The sequence below is a fragment of the Vipera berus genome, assembly GCF_964194415.1.
Source record: "Vipera berus genome assembly, chromosome: 2".
Taxonomy (NCBI): domain Eukaryota; kingdom Metazoa; phylum Chordata; class Lepidosauria; order Squamata; family Viperidae; genus Vipera; species Vipera berus.
In genome coordinates, this window is record NC_138203.1 from 208,346,201 (window position 1) to 208,366,905 (window position 20,705).

General features: G+C 42.0%; 1 protein-coding gene across 12 annotated transcripts in view; it reads right to left on the minus strand.

Moving 5' to 3' along the window:
* TNIP1 (TNFAIP3 interacting protein 1) overlaps nucleotides 1–20,705 on the minus strand; it is a 106,724-nt gene that overhangs the window by 55,771 nt on the left and 30,248 nt on the right. For all 12 annotated transcript variants that reach the window (XR_014025074.1, XR_014025075.1, XM_081317367.1 and 9 more), the window contains exons 3-5: nucleotides 19,327–19,449; nucleotides 11,837–11,925; nucleotides 11,118–11,189 (exon numbers count right to left, since the gene is read on the minus strand). Coding sequence is in view for 10 of the 12 variants with exons in the window: in XM_081317367.1 (XP_081173493.1) it covers nucleotides 11,118–11,189; nucleotides 11,837–11,925; nucleotides 19,327–19,449 (284 nt within the window). In the remaining 2 variants the exon portion in view is untranslated. The remainder of the gene's footprint in view (nucleotides 1–11,117; nucleotides 11,190–11,836; nucleotides 11,926–19,326; nucleotides 19,450–20,705) is intronic.

The following is a 20,705-nucleotide window of genomic DNA, read 5'->3' on the forward strand; positions in this document are numbered from 1 at the left end:
TATCCCAGGGTCATGTGAAGTGACCAAAGCCTGCTGCAATCATCCAACAGACGGGGGGGGGGGAGGGGGGAATAAAAACCAAACACCCCACCCCCACTGCCAATCCACAACAGAAATGCTCACAACAATGGAAACCTCGAACAGGAGGAAGAGTGCTGCCGGACAGGCAGGCAGGTGTCTTGCTCGGCTGTGGCTTGGGGGGCACTTTTTTTAGTGCCATTGTAACTCCAAACAGTCACTAAGCGAACTGTTGTAGGTCGAGGACTACCTGTACCTCATCACTTTTTTGCTTTTTTTTTTTGGTCATCAAGTTTTTGACACCTTGCTAGGTGACTGGTGGTTGCCTGACAGATGTTGACCCATATCCTAAAAGTGGTACAATGGGTGAAAAGGTTGAAAAGCCCTGACATAGAACATACTCCAGACCCTTCTGACTCCTCCTTTCTCCTATCTTCAACCTTTACAATAATTCAGTTTAAGAGATGGTGTGTGTGGGGGGGGGTTTCTCTTAAAAAAAAAAGAGGGATTTTTCTCTTAAAACTGGACCACGAATCCAAGGCTAGCATTTATTTCCCTCTTCAGTGAAGATGTGTATCTGGGTTGATGTTGTGATTCAGTGGGATGGTATTTACCCTTCTCAGTAATATTGTGTTTCCAAAACGACTCATTGCAGAGTTTTTACCTCTTTTTCTCCTTTATGATTTCCCTGTTCCTGCTTTCCCAATTTCCCATGCATATAAGTTAGTATTTACTTTCCGTATACAATTTTTTTAAAACTCAAGAAGCTGGCAGACATACCGCTATTGAACATTGCAAGGTTTTTCTTGTTCCATAAAAGAACATTCAGTTTACAGATTCCCAATCAACCAATCTAGGTTAAGTTTCTACAGTGGCCACAGGTGCCAAAACCTATCAGTTCAGGATTGAGTAGAAGTTGAACTGGACATTTAAGGATTATTGTTCCTTGGAATTCCCACTGTTCTGCGGGGTGTCGTTAGGACATATTTTGGTTGTCATTTGTGACTGAGCTATCCAGAGCTTGGTTTCAAAACTGGTTTGCAAGACCAATGACAAAAAAAAACCTTTTCCCCTTCTCATTGAGCAACTATAATCCATTCCCCATGTAGGATTTTTTATGGGCAGACTGTATTGTGATGTGAATCACAGATTGCTTATTCTAAAATTAAGCATGTTGTGTACTCCTAGAAAGCTTAACTCTGACTGCACGCTGCTGGAATGCTAAACTTTGCCTCCGCAAATTTTCTGAAGAGCCACGGGGAAAGTAGCAATAAAAGAGCCTAAAATGACCTCTGCTCCAAATTACATTTCCAGATAAGATTCCCTGCAGCCGCAGACCTGATCAAAGGAATTCCGCGAGCTCACACAAAGCTAAAAGTTGGAAAGGAGACAACTGCTCACCCCTGACTTGTAACTCCCTACTCCTCACCTCTCAAGTTCCCATTTCGAAGTGGGAGGGCAAAGACACGACGCTAATTGCATTTGCTTGAATGGAGACAAAAGCCACTGCATAACCAACCAGGGCTTCCTTTTTCAGAGCAATCCCCTTCTGATAAAAATGTCCACAGTAGAGATTTTCCCTATGCAAACGAAGGATATGGAGGATTTTGGAACGAGATTTCCAGCTAAGGTTACCACTTTCCAGTCAAGGTAAAAGCACAAAGCAAAACATACAAAACAATTTTAAAAAAATCCTTAACTGCATGGCAGGAAAGACTCACTTGCTAGAAACCCCCAAGTGACATTGCTTCACCAATGGGACTGGAGCGTGCCCACTCTGCTGAAATGGGCCGAAACCATCAGGGATCAAAAGGCAGCCACCACTGCTTTCAACTGCATCCAGAAGCCTACTTCACCGCTATTTCCACTCTACTGGATGAAGCTTCCACATCTTCTGGGCCAACGTTTCTTCTTTCCCATCTTAAGAACGCTTTTTCCTACCTTCTGCTCCCCAGTCTCAAAAATCTCATTTTGCGCTTGCATTAGCAACTGAAATTTTCATCCCAACATTGCAAGCGGTCCGTTCCTCAGACACATCCTGAACTTACCTCCTTAATTTCAGGAAGCCGGCCAAGCCTTTGCTACTGGAAGCTACAGTTCACTCTTCAGAGTTTTGAGCACATGGAACAGACCCTTTGCTCAACAGCAAGCACAGCCAGCTTGGATTGCCACCTCACAGGCAGCCCATGCAAAAGGAATCTTTGAAAGTGAAAGGCAGGGAAGTACTACCTTTTGCTCAGCACCCACAGCCGACTCACAATCTCCTCCCCTTCCAGAGGCTGCCCCAATGAACTTGGTTCAGGAAAAACAAAATCCAGTCTTGCAAGAGACTTTGCCCATTTTCTCTTGCAAATGATTCATGAGGAAAAGACCTCAAGAAATAACCGTAACCTGTACGTCCATCTTCAGCCTAAGGTCTTTATTGCCTTGTAAGTCAGAATATGAGGGACTTTCAAGGGACTTAACTATACTCAAGGTAGATCCTCATTAGAATTTATCTACTTCTTCCTGGCCAGCTTTTCCCAAACTCTTGCCCCTCAAGATGTGGCAGACTATCACTTCTGTAATTTGCCACTATGGCAAATAACCAACTATCATATGTAAGAAACAAACATGTTAACTTAGGGGTTTTTTTCAGGATGAGATGAGGGAAATTACAGATGTAATTGTACATTTTTAAATGTAAGTGCCAATGGGTCTTTTTCTCCCAAACGTCATAGCTACACCACACAGCAACAAAAAGAGTATTTAGGCACTCTGTTGCTAGGGAAATGGAAGGCTTTGCCATTTTTATATCATTGCCTAGCACTTGGTAAGTATTATTACAGATGCTTTTGATGGTTTTAGCCTGTGAGTTTCCAGAAATACCAAGCTAAAAGCCCGTCTTTCTCCACTTTACCTTTAATTATGGAACCAACATGCTTTTCTATGGAGACCCCAGGCCATTGGGGTCTTCAGCTCATCTCCAGTACATGAGTGAAAGAGGCTCAAATAATTTTTAGCTGTACCAGTGTTAAAGTAAACTTCTCCCTATTATTCCAAGAATGCCAATGACTCCTTAAAGCTATATGCAAAACCTATCAAGTTTTGTCATCTAGTAGCACAAAAAGGAGTAATTATAGAAGGGCCGTGCAGGTCAGCAACATGTATCCCAGTATTATTTGTGCTGATTTAAAAACAGAGAGAACTTTCCTAGGGTCTGGGAAGATGCTTCGACTGATATGCTGATATATTAATATAAAGGAATTGGGTACATCTAGTCTAGTCAAAAGGGACGCGGTGGCTCAGTGGGTTAGGACGCTGAGCTTGTCGATCAGAAGGTCGGCAGTTTGGCGGGTCGAATCCCGAGTGCCGCGTAACAGAGTGAGCGCCTGTTACTCGTCCCAGCTTCTGCCCACCTAGCAGTTCGAAAGCACGTAAAAATGCAAGTAGAAAAATAGGGACCACTATGGTGGGAAGGTAACAGTGTTCTGTGCGCCTTTGGCATCTAGTCATGCCGGCCACATGACCACGGAGACGTCCTCGGACAAACGCTGGCTCTTCGGCTATGAAACGGAGATGAGCACCGGCCCCTAGAGTCGGAAACGACTAGCACGCATGTGCGGGGGAACCTTTAACTTTTACCTAGTCTAGTCAAACAAAGGACCAGGGGTGATATGATAGCAATGTCCCAAGATTTGAGGGGCTGCCACAAAGAAGAGGGGTTCAACCTATTTTCCAAAGCACCAGAAGGCAAGATAAGAAACAATGGGTGGAAACTAATCAAAGAGAGAAGCAACCTGGAACTAAGGAGAAACTTAGTGACAGTGGAATGGCTTGTCTTCAGAGGTTGTGGGTGCTCCATCACTGGAGGTTTTTAAAAAGAGACTAGACAGCCCCTTGTCTGAAATGGTATATGGTCTCCTGCTTAAGTAAGGGGTTGGCTAAAATACCTTCAAGGTCCCTTCCAAGTCTGTTATATTCAGATGAGAATTTCCTAGGATGTGTATGCACAATTAATTTTAACCAAGTTTGTTGAGTGCTGTCCCAAGTAACCCTTGTGAGATGGGCAGTTATATAAATTTGATTAGTAAATAAACAAAGCTCCAGCCCCCTTCAAGCAGCAACATACTTCCCCTTTAGGCACTTATTGTAGTAATCCTTTGCATTGGCCAATACCCTAGGAAAGAAAAAAGTTTTTTTAAAAAAATAATTTTTGAAAGAATCTAAAAGGATATTTTTTTCACCTCTTCTAAAACTCCTGTATTTCCCACTTGAACTATTCACATAAATTTCCAAACATATCATCATTAAAAATCTAATGCAGTTTTTAAAAGTTGCATTGGTATCTAATCTTACTTCCTGTTCCAGAATCAAGGAGTTCCTTTTCTAAAATGTCAGAATGGTGAAATATTTACTCATGAGAACTCAAGTGTGATTTAAAATACATGTTGTAGGTGTGTGTGTGTGTGTGTGTGTGGCCTCATGTATACACTATGTAGCTATGCATAAACTGTCTCTGCTTGCTTTATGGAATTATGTAACATAAGGGTGGATCATAACATTCCTGGGTCACTATTAAGGTTGTTGTTAGAGTAATTAATCATAATTGTTTGTCATAATTAATAAAGCTATGTGTTTGCCTGGCATTTATTATGTGTTTGCCTATGGATCAGGAGCTGTGCAGTCATTGCCAAATGTCCAGCTAAGGGCCAGTGTGCGTAACATAACTGAGAAGTATCTGATAAAAATTGCTTTGCCCATTTGTACCCCAGCCAACAGTTTATGCAGCCAAAGACAACATCAGCATATTTGGAAATGCAATCTCCCGATTATGTCTGACAGGCCTATGGTAGCTATTTCCCCCACTTAGTAACTCCAGAGTTGATGTCTTGCCTGTTCCACACCACTCCAGATTTTGAAAAAGTGGGTATAAAAGTGTTTTATTTTAATATTAATATAGTTGCTACTTTAAACCTTCTGCATGACTAGCCTCGCCCATGCTGGTTGGTAGCAATGCATGAAGAGACCTGCTCTGTCTCAGCTTTTTTTTTTTTTTAAACTGGCCTAGGAGTTCCCCCTTCCTCTGCGTAGGAGCCCTTGAAAGCACACAAACAATACCAAGTTCTCACCTTGGAGAACAAAAATGAGACTTCTGGCAGGATAAAGAACCAGTTGCTGTTAAGAGCTTTCTTTTTCACGGAAGGCCGTTTTAAACTGGAACGATATAGCTGAGAAAAGGGAAACTAGACCCCCCTAAACAAGATGCATTTATTTTATCATGTAAGCATCAGAAGATTTGTTAGGATTTGGGGCGGGGGGGCGGGCGGTGGAGTGGGGTTTTTGCTTGTATCCTGATTACTGCTTGGGGGAAGAAAAGCCCTTTTGTTTATGCACAGGACTGAGATCCAGCAGAGGGGCTGGGCTGCTGAAATCTTGCTGGTGGCTTCCTCCTCTGATCATCTGTTCCTCGATTGTTCCAGAGGAACCCTGTGCCTTCTCACGTGCAGGAGGAGGCTATGATCGCGCTGAGGATTATAAGCATGTATTCCACCGTGGTTGTTTTTTTTTTGAGGAAGGAACATGTGGGCCATTTCCAAATTATTATTTAAGATGCTAACCTTCCATCCCAGCCTAAAAATATCGCTAATAGAAAATTGGATGCCCAAATCAATGGCTCTGGCCTTCATCCCCTACAACGCACTGTCAACCATCATTATAAGCCACCCTGGTTGTTTTTATCCTTTAGCTTCATCATATCCCATTTCAGCCCATTGCTATTCAGTGGGACAGCATTTGCAGATCAGGGCACTGTAGTATGGAGGGTGCCATGCTTCAGATCTGAAAAGGTACTTTGGAGCAAGTGTGGTTCAGCATGCTGCACCTCCCAGGGCCTCCATCAGGAAGCTTATACATTCTCCTGGCCTTGCAGAACAGCAGGGCAATTCCTGGAAAAAAAATACTTATTTGAATTAAGGAGGCACCCATATTTACTACAAACACGCATCAATTGCCTATTTATCCTCTCAGTTTCTCTGTCTGATTGAAAAGGATAGACAGAGCTAAGGAAGTTGAATAGAATAGAGCTGGAAGGGACCATGGAGGTCTTCTAGTCCAGCCCCCTGCTCACACGTTTCTGTCAGAAACAAAATATTTGGACAAATCACAGTTCCAGAAAACTTGCTGAGTAAGATAATTTTGGGGGAAGCCACTAGATCAGGGGTAGGCAACCTCGGCTCTTTTATGACTCATGGACTTCAACTCCCAGAATTCCTGAACCAGCTGGCTCAGGAATTCTGGGAGCTGAAATCCATGAGTCATAAAAGAGCCGAGGTTGCCTACCCCTGCGTGACTAGATAGAATGAACTGAACTGTCTTAGAAAAGAGGGCAGCTTTCACCCAAGTGGTATCCACATTCTACTGTCTGGACAAATCCCTGAAGTTTTCAAGGAAAGATTTTCAGAAGTAGTTTGCCACTGCTTTCTTCCTAAGTCTGAGAAAGAGGCACAAAGTCTGCCAGTATTAGAACTCCCATCTCCCAGTCCCTAGCCTGGTGCCTTAACCACAGCATCAAACATTTACTTGGCACATGCAAATCTGATATATAGTCCAAGGAAACTTTGTCCCCAGCTCCCCTGTGTGGAGGGGAAGGGATGCAACAATCTAGCTGGCTTGTTCACAAAAAGCTTGTCAGAAGAAGTGCAGCAAAGAATACATGCCTTGACATCTGCCTGTGTATTTCAGGGTCAGAATCCCATTTAAAGGGAATCTGTTAATTAGTATACCAAAATTAAAATCAAATTTATATTTAAAACTGATGAAGCTGATGAAATGAGGTATATTCGGAATGCTGCTGCAGGGTGGGGCTCCCAAAACAAAATACATCTTAATCTAACAGATTTCTACTTACATTATTGCTGAGGAAATATAAACGCCCTAATAATCTAACACAGGGATATAAAAACACAGCTTAGTGTAGAGGCTAAATTTACAAAGATGTTCAGTATTGGAAGCAGGATCTTCAGAAAAAAAAATGAATAGTTCAAATATAGAATTTCTTTAAAAAATCATTAAAAATATAATTTCTAAATGCCAAAGATGCAGTGACCGATCTCACCCACATTTTAATTTACATTAATTCTTGCAACAAGCAGGAAAAGCAGTTTAAATATTTATACCCTTTCACACAAATCCAGATATACTCCCCAAAAACCAATGTAATACAAAATTATGTTCCAAGAGTGTAAAAATAGGGAGAAGCAGACAGCAATCCCTAATGGTTTACAGAATTTAGGCGTGCCGGCCTTTTTCTTAATAAAAAGAAAACACTGGTGGAAATGAAGAGGGGAAGCTATTGTCAGTTCTCATCAATAAACTCTTTCAGGCAAATTAATTTTGTCCCTGACACTGGGTACTTGTGTTTTTCAGGAAACAGAAGTTCTAGGAAAGCAATTGACAACAACCAGAAAGTTGGAGAAGGGGTAAGAGTCTGTACTTCTTCCTTTCAAACCGTATGAGACTAGGCCCTATTTTTGGCAGGAGAGACAGGAGAAGTTCCACGTGTGGAGTAGTGAATGGTGAGGATTTTAGGTCCTGCAAGCCATGAGTTTTGCATGCTGAATAATCCAAAGTTCTGATGTCCTGCGCTGTGGGTCTGAAGCCAGTCCAATTTCCCAAGATTACAGGAAATGGGGATGCTACATAAAGTTGCAGGAAGTTCCAGTCTTTGTTGGTGGTGAGGAGGTTCAATGCACTCTACGATAAGCCTTGAGCAGAAGAGTCAGTCTAGCTCTACAGGTCTTGAGCACTTGGCTTGTAAAAGGCCATTTCCTCCCATAAGAACAAAGCTGATGCTTCAGGCATAAGAAAGATCATTAGACCAAATACAAATCTGACTTGAAATCAGCCCAAAGGAAAATCCTCCAGTCTTTAGAATAGAATAGAGCTGGAAGGGACCTTGGAGGTCTTCTAGTCCAGCCCCCTGCTCAAGCAGGGGAACCTATACCATCTCAGACAGTTGATTGTCTAGTGACTAGTCTCTTCTTAAAAATCTCCAGTGTGGAGCACCCACGATTTCTGGAGGCAAGCTGTTCCACTGGTTGATTGTCCTTACGGTCAGGAAGTTTCTCTTTAATTCCAGGTTGCTTTTCTCTTTGATCGGTTTCCAACCATTGTTTCTCGTCTTTCTCTCTGGCGCTCTGGTGAACAATATGACCCCCTCTTCCTTGTGTCAGCCCCTCAGATACTGGAATACTGCTATCATGTCTCTCCTATTTCTTCTTTTCTTTAGACTAGCCAAACCCAAGTCCCGCAGCCATTCTTCGTATGTTTTAGTCTCCAGGCCTTTGATCATCTTTCTCTGAATTTTTTCCAAACTCTCAACATCTTTTTTGTGATATGGTGACCAAAACTGGCTTCCAGGTGTGGTCTTACTAGGGTTTTATAACACGGTACTAATACTTCGCATGATCTTGATTCTACGCCTCTGTTTATACAACCCAGGATTCTATTAGCTTTTTTGGTTGCTGCTGCACAATGCTGGCTCATAGTCAAGTGATTGTCCACTAGGACTCCAAGGTCCTTCTCACAGTTACTGTTTTTAAGCCATGTATCACCCAATCAGTACTTGTACCTTTGGTTTTTCCTGCCTAAATGTAAAACTTTGCTTTTCTCCACAGTGAAACTCATTTTGTTGGATAGGGCCCGTTGTTCAAGTTTGTCAAGATCTTTTTGGATCCTGAGTTTGTCTTCTGAGGTGTTGGCTACTCCTGCCAGTTTGGTGTCATCTTCAAATTTGATGAGTTCCCCTTCAATTCCCTCATCTAAGTCATTTATGAAGATATTGAAGAGTACTGGACCTAAGACGGAACCTTGTGGTACCCCACTGCTCACTTCTTTCCATGTGGATGTAGTGCCATTGAGGACTACTCATTCAGTACGGTTTGTCAGCCAGCTACAGATCCATCTGGTGATTATGTTGTCTGTTCCATCTTTTTCTAGGTTACCAAGGAGTAGGTTGTGGTCTACTTTATCAAATGCCTTACTGAAATCTAACTATACTACCTCCACAGCATTTCGCTGGTCTACTAGTTTAGTCACTTTATCGAAGAATTAGGAATATAGGGATGATGGTCACAGAAATTAGGATGAGAAAATGCGTATAGGTTGCAGGTATATAATTCTTATTTTAATATAGAGGGGGGGGAAATTAAGGATAAGATTTGTATAACAGTGGAATAATCTAGCTAGGGAAGTTGTGAGTTCTCATCTCGGGAGGTTTTTAAGAAGAGTTGGAGCAGTCAATTCTCAAGACTGGATTAATTGGCTTCCCTGCATACTGCAGAGGGATGGATTGGAGGGTCTTGTGATCAATTCCAACCCTGCAGATCTACTCCTCTGTGTGTAATTCACATTGGGAAAGGAAGGGAGTAAATCTGCCACGATTTTTCAGAGTCAGGGGAAGTGCTTGTTGATATTTCTGCCATTGCAGCAGCAGTGACAACAGTTAACAGATATTAGCCTGGAATTGGTACAGAAACTATCCCACTGTCTAATCCATCATCTGAGCTAACTGGTCCAGTTGGGCTGCAACTTGAGTTCTGATACTGGAGCAAAGAACTGGTTTGCTGATTCACGTTTATAGAGTTACAAGAGGACTGTTCAATCTCGAGTGTTGAAGCAGAGGTTTTCCTCCCATAGTGTTGGGAAGAGGAGGCGGCACTTCGTGCTGTCAGACTTCAATCCAGGTATGACAGTGCATCTCAATTCTCCAGAGACTCAGCTACTCAGTCAGGAACTTGCTTACAACACAAGCATCATGGATATGGTGGAGGCTTATGGGGAATGCAGAAATAAAGCCCTATACTTATGGCTCCAGAGTTTAAATTCTTGGTCTGGTCTTCCTGCCTTTTCAACAATAAATTTTTGACAGTTTTTCCATCAACAGGAATGAGCTTGATCTGCTTATTGTTGACATAACCTTACTCAAGCAACGCTGGTTCTTGCCCCACCTTTCTCAAGAAAGCCTTTATGCTCTCTATGCCTCTGATATTGTCTGCCATTCTGCTTGCTGATTGCCTAAGCTTGTAAATATACATTGCTACCAAAGACAAGGAAATAGCTGACCTGCTAGTAGCTTTGCATATATAAGTAAGAAAGGAGGAAAAACCCCTCTTGACAATATCACTTTTAGATTATTTTTCTTACACTGTGTTCTAACAGTTTCCATAAATCTGTTCTGGGAAATGGCCAAGCGAAGAAATCCTTTGGCACATAACAATAGCAATAGCACTTAGACTTATATAGCACACCATAGTGTTTTATAGCCCTCTCTAAGTGCTTTACAGAGCCAACATATTGCCCCCAACAATCTGGGTCCTCATTTTATTGACCTTGGAAGGATAGAAGACTGAGTCAATCTTGAGGCAGTCAGGATTGAACTCCAGGCTGTGGGCAGAGTTTGCCTGCAATGCTGCTTTCTAACCACTGTGCCACCAGGGCTCCCTATGCATGATTTGTACAGCTGTGTGCTTTTGAGAGCAAGAAAATGTCAATAGCAGTCATGAGCAGCTGGTGGTTCTAGACAGAAAAAGCCAGCTCCTTGGAGACACAGAATGCAAGGCAATCACAGAAACTAAACCAGCAATGAGTGGAGCAATCTAGCACAGAATGTAGGAATGCACTACACCTCCCACTTCTACAATTTGTAGGATCGATCTCCTTCTCCCTTAAAGTGAAGAATCTTCTCCTTTATCCTAAACCTTTGTCCACCATGAAGAAAAAAAGAATGGGAACTTAGCTACCTTTTCCCTTAATGATCAAAAAATACCTGGGAAGTATTTTGAATCTTAAGAATGACCTACAGAGAAACATTTTCTCTCTTTCATACAAATACACTTATACACACATAGATTCATTGGCTCTAGATAGGATGCTTGGCACTGTTAAATGTTAGACTAGTATTCAGTTATAATTATTTTTTTTAAAAAAGTAATCAATCAGTCAAATCCAGGTAGTTATCAAAGTTAGCCTATTTTCTGTGAATTGCTCCATAACTATCTATCCCTATTTTTATTTCTAAAATTACACAAGGAAGTTTTGAGAAACGTTTCATTACTTACAGATTTCTTACTACTCTCTTGAGAGGATCTCTTATCTTCATTGGCAACAATTTCAAATTCAGATGAGGATCCCTTGAAAGAAAGAGATTGGGGAGGGGGGGAGAGAAAGCACATTTAAATGCTTTGTTTTGCTTTTAATTATGTAAACTGATAGTCAGATAGCCTTCAAACGGTAACAAAAACTGCAACCTACAACAAAATGTTGTAGTATAGCTTTATCTGTTAACCAGAATGTTTCTTTTAAAGGGGTCCAGTCAGGTAGTCGCACACTGTCAACCAGGAGTCAGGAAAGCTTAGCTACCCCATCTCCCCCACCCTGTGCTGTTTCAAATAACTATGAACAACTCTTGAAAGCTGGGATTTGGGGGTAGGAGAGTTACGTATTTTTATATATTTCTGTAAGCCTCATGGCTCTGCAATTTTAGCACTGCTCTGGCCACTCAGAGTTAATTTCAAATCATAACATAAGTCATGTGGCATCTGATTCAAAGTGAAATAAATAAAGTTGAAATAAATCCTACCAGCTATGGACACTGAACTATTATGGACACTATACTATTAACTGCTATAGCTTCACTGCATCCTAGCAGACAAATTCAGTGCATGCATTTCATCCCCCGAATAAACTGAGACATCAACTACTATGTATGCCTAACTGCTTGGTTCATTTGTTTATTTCTGGTCATAGCTATAAAAAATACTCAAGACTGATTTCTTACACTGGAAGATGGCTTCTGTGCTGCTTTTTCTAGCTTCTTCTCACCCTCAACCGGAGCATCAGAGGACGAGCAAAGTTCTGGAATCCCACCTATAAAAAAAGTGAATTAGTGAGCCTTAGCATCCTGACTCTGTGGGCAGAAATAAACACAATGAGAAGAAAAAGAAAGAGGGAGGGAAGAAGAGGAGACTAAATAGATATTTGGACAGAATGAAAAAGCCATGCCTTGCAGTTACAGGAAATAGATTCTGAGGTTTTATAGAAAACACAACCATTATTTGCACTTAACCAATTCCTTGTTTAAGAAAACCCCAATCAGATATGTCAACGAGTCTAAAGTCCTTTTTGCCTTCTTCTTATTAAGAGGTTCTAAAAAAGCCTGAAAGACCAACAAAAATCTACATGTCAAATTATCTTTCCATATGGTGTAAGTGGCTGGTCTCTGGGGCAACGTTTGTGTGTGATGCAAATGTATATAAATGACATTTGATCAAAGTCAGCTGGAATTTCCCCCCTTTCCTCCTGGGCTTAGCACACTGTAATATTGAAAGATCAAAATTATTCCTCAGCTTTTCCATTTGCTGTTAACTTACCTTTTAAAAGAAGATAATTATCGAAGTTTAAAAACCTTTTACATATCTTAAATGTTACTTAAAATACAAATATGTACACTCTGTTGAAATAAATTGTACACTATTACATTTTCTAAGACTAACAGAGGTTTCCCTGTGAGCCTTTCCATTTGGATTTATCATTTTAGTCATGCATTTTAGCCTTTAAGCAATACTTCCTTCAAATCTCTATCACACTATGCGCCTTTCTAGAGATCTGGTTTCAGTTATTTTGATGCAAATTGTTAATTACATCTCCAACAGTTATTAAAAGCGCTCACTTAAACCATGCAAGATATGTTTCCTTTAATCCCATGACAAAACCATGCGGACATTTGACTGGTTTTGTTTTTTCAAGAAAATATAGGCTTGGGTTTATAGCATTAGGACCACTCCCTCAGCTATAAAATGTTTTAATTACTGTAAGCAAAAAAAAAGCACAGTGTACGTTACATTTTTTTAAAAAAAAACACTCTGTAGCTTTGTTCCTATAGCACATACACTGACATCACCATATGGACAGTTTACATACTGAATGAAAAGATACTTATTATGGGATGAGGGCTTACATAAGGATTTGATTTTCTACCAGAAGCCAGAGATTACTTCAGTCCATACATTTAGTTATGTTTCCCAATACATAAGGAATCTTTCCCAACCACTTGATCTTTCAACTGTTGTTTCCTCAGACGAGATTTTCCTAACCTTTAGTCAGTCTCTCACAATAAGGATAATTTATGTATAGCAGTCTTCCACCAGCTTTATTTCCTCCTGCTACTGCTAGCTCCTTGAATAAAGGTTTCAAATATTTCAAATACTGCTGGAAATTTCCTTTGGCCAGATCTCTCTGCTTAGGACCTTAAAGAGTGGCTTCGTATTCTGTTCAGCCTCTAGCTCCAATCTTCAGGTATCTCCCAGGAGGTTTCTCCTCAATTTGGAAGGCTGCTCTCACCTCCATTCTGAACTCTATTCCTTCCAGCTTTCAACTCTGTTCCTCCAGTAGGCTGTCATCAGCTGATATTTCTCTGCTCATGCCTGGGTTTTGACACCTCAGCACTGCACAATAAGATGAGCTAGCGTTACTTAACTAATCAAGAAGAGAAGTAACCTAGAGCCAAGGAGAAATTTCCTAACAATGATAATAATAATAATAATTTTTTTATTTATTTTTATTTTAATTCCATTTATATCCCGCCCTTCTCCGAAGACTCAGGGCGGCTTACAAGCTTAGCAGTAGCCTTCGTTCTATGTATATGCCTGCTTATTAGGGCTTTCACACACACACCAAGCAGCATTATTACAAAGTTAGCTTAATTGCCCTCAAAAATCTGGGTGCTCATTTTACCTACCTCGGAAGGATGGAAGGCTGAGTCAACCTTGAGCCTGGTGGGATGCGAACCTGCACTAATTGCAGGCAGCTGGTGTTACTTAAGGAGGCATTAGCCCACTGCTCCACCAAGGCTCTTATTATTATTATTATTATTAATAATAATATTAATAAGTTGGAAGGGACCTTGGAGGTCATCTAGTCCAACCCGCTGCTAAGGCAGGATTAATTATACCATTTCAGACAAATGGCTGTCCAGTCTCTTCTTAAAAACTTCCAGTGTTGGAGCATTCACCACTTCTGGAGGCAGGTTGTTCCACTGGTTAGTTGTTCTAACTGTCAGGAAGTTTCTCCTTAGTTCTAGGTTGCTTCTCTCCTTGACTAGTTTCCATCCATTGCTTCTTGTCCTGCTTTCAGGTGCTTTGGAGAATAGCTTGGCTCCCTCTTCTTTGTGTCAGCCCCTGAGATATTGGAACACTGCTATCATGTCACCCCTCACCCTTCTCTTCATTAAACTACACATACCCAATTCCAGCAACCGTTCCCTATATGTTTAAGCCTCCAGTCCCCTAATCATCTTTGTTGCTCTTCTCTGTACCCTTTCTAGAGTCTCGACATCTTTTTTACATCATGGTGACCAAAACTGGATGCAGTATTCCAGGTGTGGCCTTACCAAAGCATTGTAAAGTGGTATTAGTACTTCACGTGATCTTGATTCTATCCCTCTGTTAATGCAGCCTTGCACTGTGTTGGCTTTTTTGGCAGCTGCAGCACACTGCTAGCTCATATTTAAGTGATTGTCCACTAGGACTCCAAGATCTCTCTCACAGTTACTACTATTGAGCAAGGTACCACCTATACTATACCTGTGCATTTGATTTTTCCTGCCTAAATGTAGAACCTTACTTCTTTCACAACTGAATAAGAACGATTAATCAGTGAAATGGCTTGCCTTCAGAAGTTGTGGGCGCTCCATCGATGGAGGTTTTTTAAGAAGAGACTGGACAGCCACTTGTCTGGAATGGTATAGGGCAGACATGTCAAACACAAGGCCCGGGGGCCGGATCCGGCCCGCGAAGTGGTTTCATGTGGCCCGCGAAGCCATCCTGGAAACAGTGAGGGAACGGCCCCCGCTGCCTTGGCCCTGGCCCAGAGACCTCCTTCTGCCAGAGACCGTCAGATCTGTCCCACTCCTGCCCAGGCCCCCATAGGCACCCTTGATGTGAACGATGTAGAGCTGTCCACGCCCACCCAGTAGGCCATACGTACTCTAGCCACACCCACCCAGTAGGCCACGCCCACCCAGGCCATACCCACCCGGCCCCTTGAGGGCAACCGCAATGCTGATGCGGCCCTCAGTGAAATTGAGTTTGACACCCTTGGTATAGGGTCTCCTGCTTGAGCAGGGGGTTGGACTAGAAGACCTCCAAGGTCCTTCCCAACTCTATTATTTGCCCCAGCTCCTGCCCACCTAGCAATTCAAAAGTATACAAATGTGAATAAATAGGTACCACTTCAGTGGGGAGGTAACAGAGTTCCCTGCGCCTTGGCATATAGTCATGCTGACCACATGACCACATAAACATTTTCAGACAATGCTGGCTCCCTCAGCTATGAAACAGAGATGAGTAGCACCCCCTAGTGTCAGGAATGACGGGATAAGGGGAAACTTTATCTTTATAAACCTCTGGGGAGGGAGGGGGTTTGCCTTAGTTATGGTTTCTACAGGAATTACAGTGACTCAAGCCTAATATGTAGCAAAAGAGGCTTCAACTCTTAAAAGAAAAATATTACAATACATAAAACGGTAATATTTTAGTAATATAATTCCCTACTAAATTTCAGAATTTCCAAAAGAGGGGTCAAACAGGCCATCTACATTCAGACTGGACAGCGCTCTCTTAACCAAGGGGAAGGGATAGGGCACCACCCATCTCCTGTTCACAACACAGTCCTTTCAGCAGTTCCAAGAAGTTTCTACATCCATTTACACTATTCAGGTGACCCTGAGGGCACAGATGAACCTCCAAGTGGCCTCAACAACTCTCAGAATGAGTGCTAACAACCAGATAATTGTTAGGGAATATAAATCCTTCTATGCTCCACTATTCAATCAGAACTGAAGAAGCTTCTTGGATGAGAAGTGAAACGTCTTCAGGTAAAAACAGTCTAGTTGCCTTTTGAAAAAGCACCTTTGGGACATCTATGACCTGGATGACTGAGAATCTCCACAGACATTCAGAATTTCCAAATTAAAAAAAAAAGGTAACGTCAATTTTTATATATGGGGTAGGGCAAAATCACATTTTGAATAGTAATTAGTCTGGACTGATTGTAATGTTTAACATAAATTCCCAGCCAGGTCTTTCAGCCTTTTCGAGTTCAGATATTTTTTATGGTTCTGAGAGTCAGTGGTAACTTTAATGTAAAATTTGAAGAGAAACTATATGCAATACAGTTGGAAGATTCAGAATAGGAACCTGCAATGTTGCAGAACAATGACTAATAGACTTCCATGCAGAAAATAGGATGTATGTCCGTTAAGACATCATTGTGCAACAACAAAATACAGCTCATAACCTGGACATCTCCAAATGGGCAACCCATTGTAATCAACAGAATATATCTTATGTAACAACAGATGGAAAATATCTATACTGAATTGCAGAACATTGTTCGGTGCTGACTGTGATTTAGATCATCCGCTACTAGTCACAGAAATACACCAGGCTGACTTTGTAATAATGCCGCTTGGGGTGTGTGTGTGCCATTATGCCCACAGTAAAAAATGACAATAAAGATTATCTTATCTTATCTTATCTTATCTTATCTTATCTTATCTTATCTTATCTTATCTTATCTTATCTTATCTTATCACTTGTAGAATTCATCTATCAGATTGATTTGCATTTTCCAATTTAAGTATGGGAATTAGAATGGAGTACATAATTACAATGAATGATATAGAGTAGCAGTCCCCAACCATTCCGGCTTTGCGGGCTGGCCGGGGCCGGGGGGGGGAGAGAGTATGGCTCCACACGAGCAGCAAGGGAGCAGGAACGCGCAGCACCATTTGCCCAAGCAGCGGACATGCAAACCAGTTGCTCACACAAATGGAGCCTTGTGCACGTGCTTGCCCACTGCTCATGCAAGTGGGGCTGCACACACATTTTATTTTATTTTAATCCCATTTATATCCCGCCCTTCTCCGAAGACTCAGGGCGGCTTACAATTTAAGCACAAACCAATGTGCTTAGCAGTAGCCTTCATTCTATGTATATGCCTGCTTATTATTAGGGCTTTCGGGGCCCCCCCAAGCGGCATTATTACAAAGTCAGCTTATTGCCCCCAACAATCTGGGTCCTCATGCACACTCGCCCATCAAAGAAGCGGCCCAGGGGTTGGGAACCTGATATAGAGTACACATCGCGGTACATTCATAGCGATGCATCTTTTAAGGAAAATGCACACTTATCTTTGTTTTTAAATGAATGTTTACCTAATATGTAAATGTGGATTTTCATGTACTTAAAAAACTGAAATCTGTACAGATGCAGAAACAGGAAAGACCAAATTTATGAAAATAGATAAAACTGATCCATTCACTTCTACCTTGGACAGGCGGAACCTGTTCTAGGCAATGTCAGCTTCTTTCTTTTTCTTAAGAACTGAAGCGAGAGTTCTGTGGCTTCAGCAATGCAGGAGAAAGTGCATCATTTTGAAGATTCAGCATACAGCATTTCTTTATAAAGTTTCAAAGCTATTAAAGTGAAGCAACCTGCCACTTATTGACATTTGAGTGCAGATGCTCTAAGTTATCCAGAATTGAATTATTATAACTTGCTCTACATGAAGGACGCCCAGCTGATCTCAAATATAGCAGCCAATGTGCCTATCAGGAATTGTCAGCACAGATAAACAACTGCTGCATTGGGTACCAAGATGTTTTCAAGTGCAATTCATGGTGCTGGTTACAACCACACTCTATATGCTAGGTGTATAACAGACCACCTTTCCCAGGCACCTTCTGCCTGCCCTTCCCAGTAGTCCAGGGAAAAGCTGCTATCCCCATCCCCATTATGAAGTCTGGCCTGAAGAAGTTGGTGATGGCTGCATTGGAGGAGAAAGACTGGGGACACCAGACTTTTGCTTTTTGTGTTTATTGTATTTATTTATTGGGATTGGGTTTGTTGTTGGTCATTGGATTTTTATTTTTGCTTTTTATTGCCATTGTGTGCCACGCAGAGGAGTTGTTGTTGTTGTTTTTCAAATGGATGGCCATAGAACTCTTTTAACTAAATCAAGCTAAGTAAACTCTAATGGCAGAAAGTGAAGAAGAACTAAAGAGCCTCTTGTTGCGGGTGAAGGAGAGTGCAAAACTTGGGCTGAAACTTAACATTAAGAAAACCAAGATCATGGCATCCGGCCCTCTCAATTCCTGGCAAATAGATGGGGAAGAAATGGAGGTAGTGACAGATTTTATTTTCCTGGGCTCCAGGATCACTGCAGATGGGGACTGTAGCAAGAAATTAAAAGACGCTTGCTCCTTGGGAGGAAAGCCATGGCAAATCTAGACAGCACACTAAAAAGCAGAGATATCACCCTGTCAACAAAAGTGCGTATAGTCAAGGCTATGGTCTTCCCAGTTGCAATGTATGGCAGTGAAAGTTGGACCATAAAAAAGGCTGAGCGCCAAAGAATTGAGGCCTTTGAACTCTGGTGCTGGAGAAGACTCCTGCGAGTCCCTTGGACTGCAAGGCAATCAAACCGGTCAGTCCTAGAGGAGATCAACCCTGACTGCTCTTTAGAAGGCCAGATCCTGAAGCTGAAACTCAAATACTTTGGCCACCTAATGAGAAGGAAGGACTCACTGGAGAAGAGCCTAATGCTGGGAAAGGTTGAGGGCAAGAGAAGAAGGGGACGACAGAGAATGAGGTGGCTGGATGGAGTCACTGAAGCAGTAGGCGTGAGCTTAGATGGACTCCAGAAGATGGTAGAGGACAGGAAGGCCTGAAGGAACGTTGTCCATAGGGTCGCGATGGGTTGGACACGATTTCGCAGCTAACAACAACAAACTATTCATTAATTTAGCCCAACTCGGTCGCTCCTGTTGGCAATAACTCTTCAGCCTAAGGCTTTTCCCATCTCTTATTTTTTGAGATTAATTTATTAATTTATTAATTTATCCCATTGGATAAAACCTAGGACAGTTTCCACAGCTCTGTGATACAGCTATAATTCACTTCCGCTGTATTCAGAAAGGTGAAAACGAGGAACTGTTAGAAGAGCTGAGTTCATTTTATGCAAGCACTCCTGTTCTTGTGAATGCTTTTCATATGTCACAATGTAGACTGAAGCGTATTTTATTATACCCGATTCATCTGCCAGAACGGGCAAAAGCACAATTGCAGATTAATTTGTTCCTGCCCCCAATCAAAATCACTCTTTTTTTCCAAATCTATCTAATTTCATTCCTTCTTCCTCTCGCACATTAATGCACAAATGTAGGTTTGGCAGATGGACATTCACATATTTGTTCTAATATTCTCGTACCTGCTATTTCTTCAAATTTTTCAAAAGGGGAGGTTGATCTTAGCATTTCGTTGTCCTTCACGAGGTCTTCCACTTTTTGACGTAATCTGGAGGCTTCTAACTGAGACTCTTCTAATAACTCTCCTGGCAAAACAGAAAGGGTGTAATTCAGTGCTTCCTGATCCTTGCGCAAATCTTTCTTCTAGCAATCCATCATATCTATAGCCCAGCTTACAATGCTTGCCCTATTGCATTGCATTTTAATCTAATGATTATTTGATAGGTTACCCTTTTCTACATAGAGATCATCCTCACTTACCAGCAGAGCAGTCAAATGTTTGGACAGCTATACTGACAAGGTAGTTAAGCAAGTATCTCTATGTAGGGAAAAGATAATCATTTCACTTTACACAAGTACCCCATTCATGTACATCCATAATTCACCTTTAATGCTTTAGACTGAGATTATTCATTCATTCATTCATTCATTCATTCATTCATTCATTCATTCATTCATTCATTCATTCTCTATTCTGCCTTTATTACCTTGTAAGTAACTCAAGGTGGCTGTTGTGATTCAGGGTCAGCCTGTGTGTTCGGCAGTTGGGTCAGACGACTCAGAGGAGGAGGGGGGTGTTGAAGAGCTTGCTGAGGGGGTTGGAGAGCTTGCTGAAGGGGTTGGAGAGCTTGCTGACGAGAGCCCCCAGCCAGGCCCCTCCCACCTGGTCACGACGGAGACCCAGCTGTGTGAGCCTGACAGCGTGGATGAAGATGACCCACAGCTGGCCCTGTTCAAGGACGCCCGACGCAGGAGGCAGTCAATCAGGAGTAAACAGAGGAAGGCAATGGGGCACCTCGGAAGGAGGCAGAGAGAAGCCACGCCCTGAACTGTATAAAAGGGGAATGTGTGGGAGGGCTGGTTTGCTGAAGGCAACCGCTTGAATAGTCCTGTTTCATAGCTCCTGTTTCATGGTTGGTGTCTGTTTTATGTTAATAAATTTGGCAGGCTTTATTCCAGCCTCTTGCCGTTTGTAAAGGGGTTGTCCCTGCTTTTTCTGCAGGGCCGGTAGTAGGCTGGTACAGAACAGCTACAGAACAGTGGCAAACATGCATAATATAGCCCTCCTCTTATTTTCTCCACTACAACAACCCTGTAAGCTGGATTGGGCTGAGAGAGTGACTGGTCCAAAGTCACCCAGATCCCTTTCAGGACTAAGGTGGGACTAGAATTCATAGTCTCCTGGTTTCTAGCTCAGCATCTTCATCACTCCATCAAACTGGCTCTCTGAAAGTACCTGCAACTCTATAGGCAGGTAAGAAGGCAGCAATGTCAACACAAATAGAAGCCTACAAGGATGCTTTTGAGTCTTTTCATTCAGAAGTGTTAATGACAACGAAAG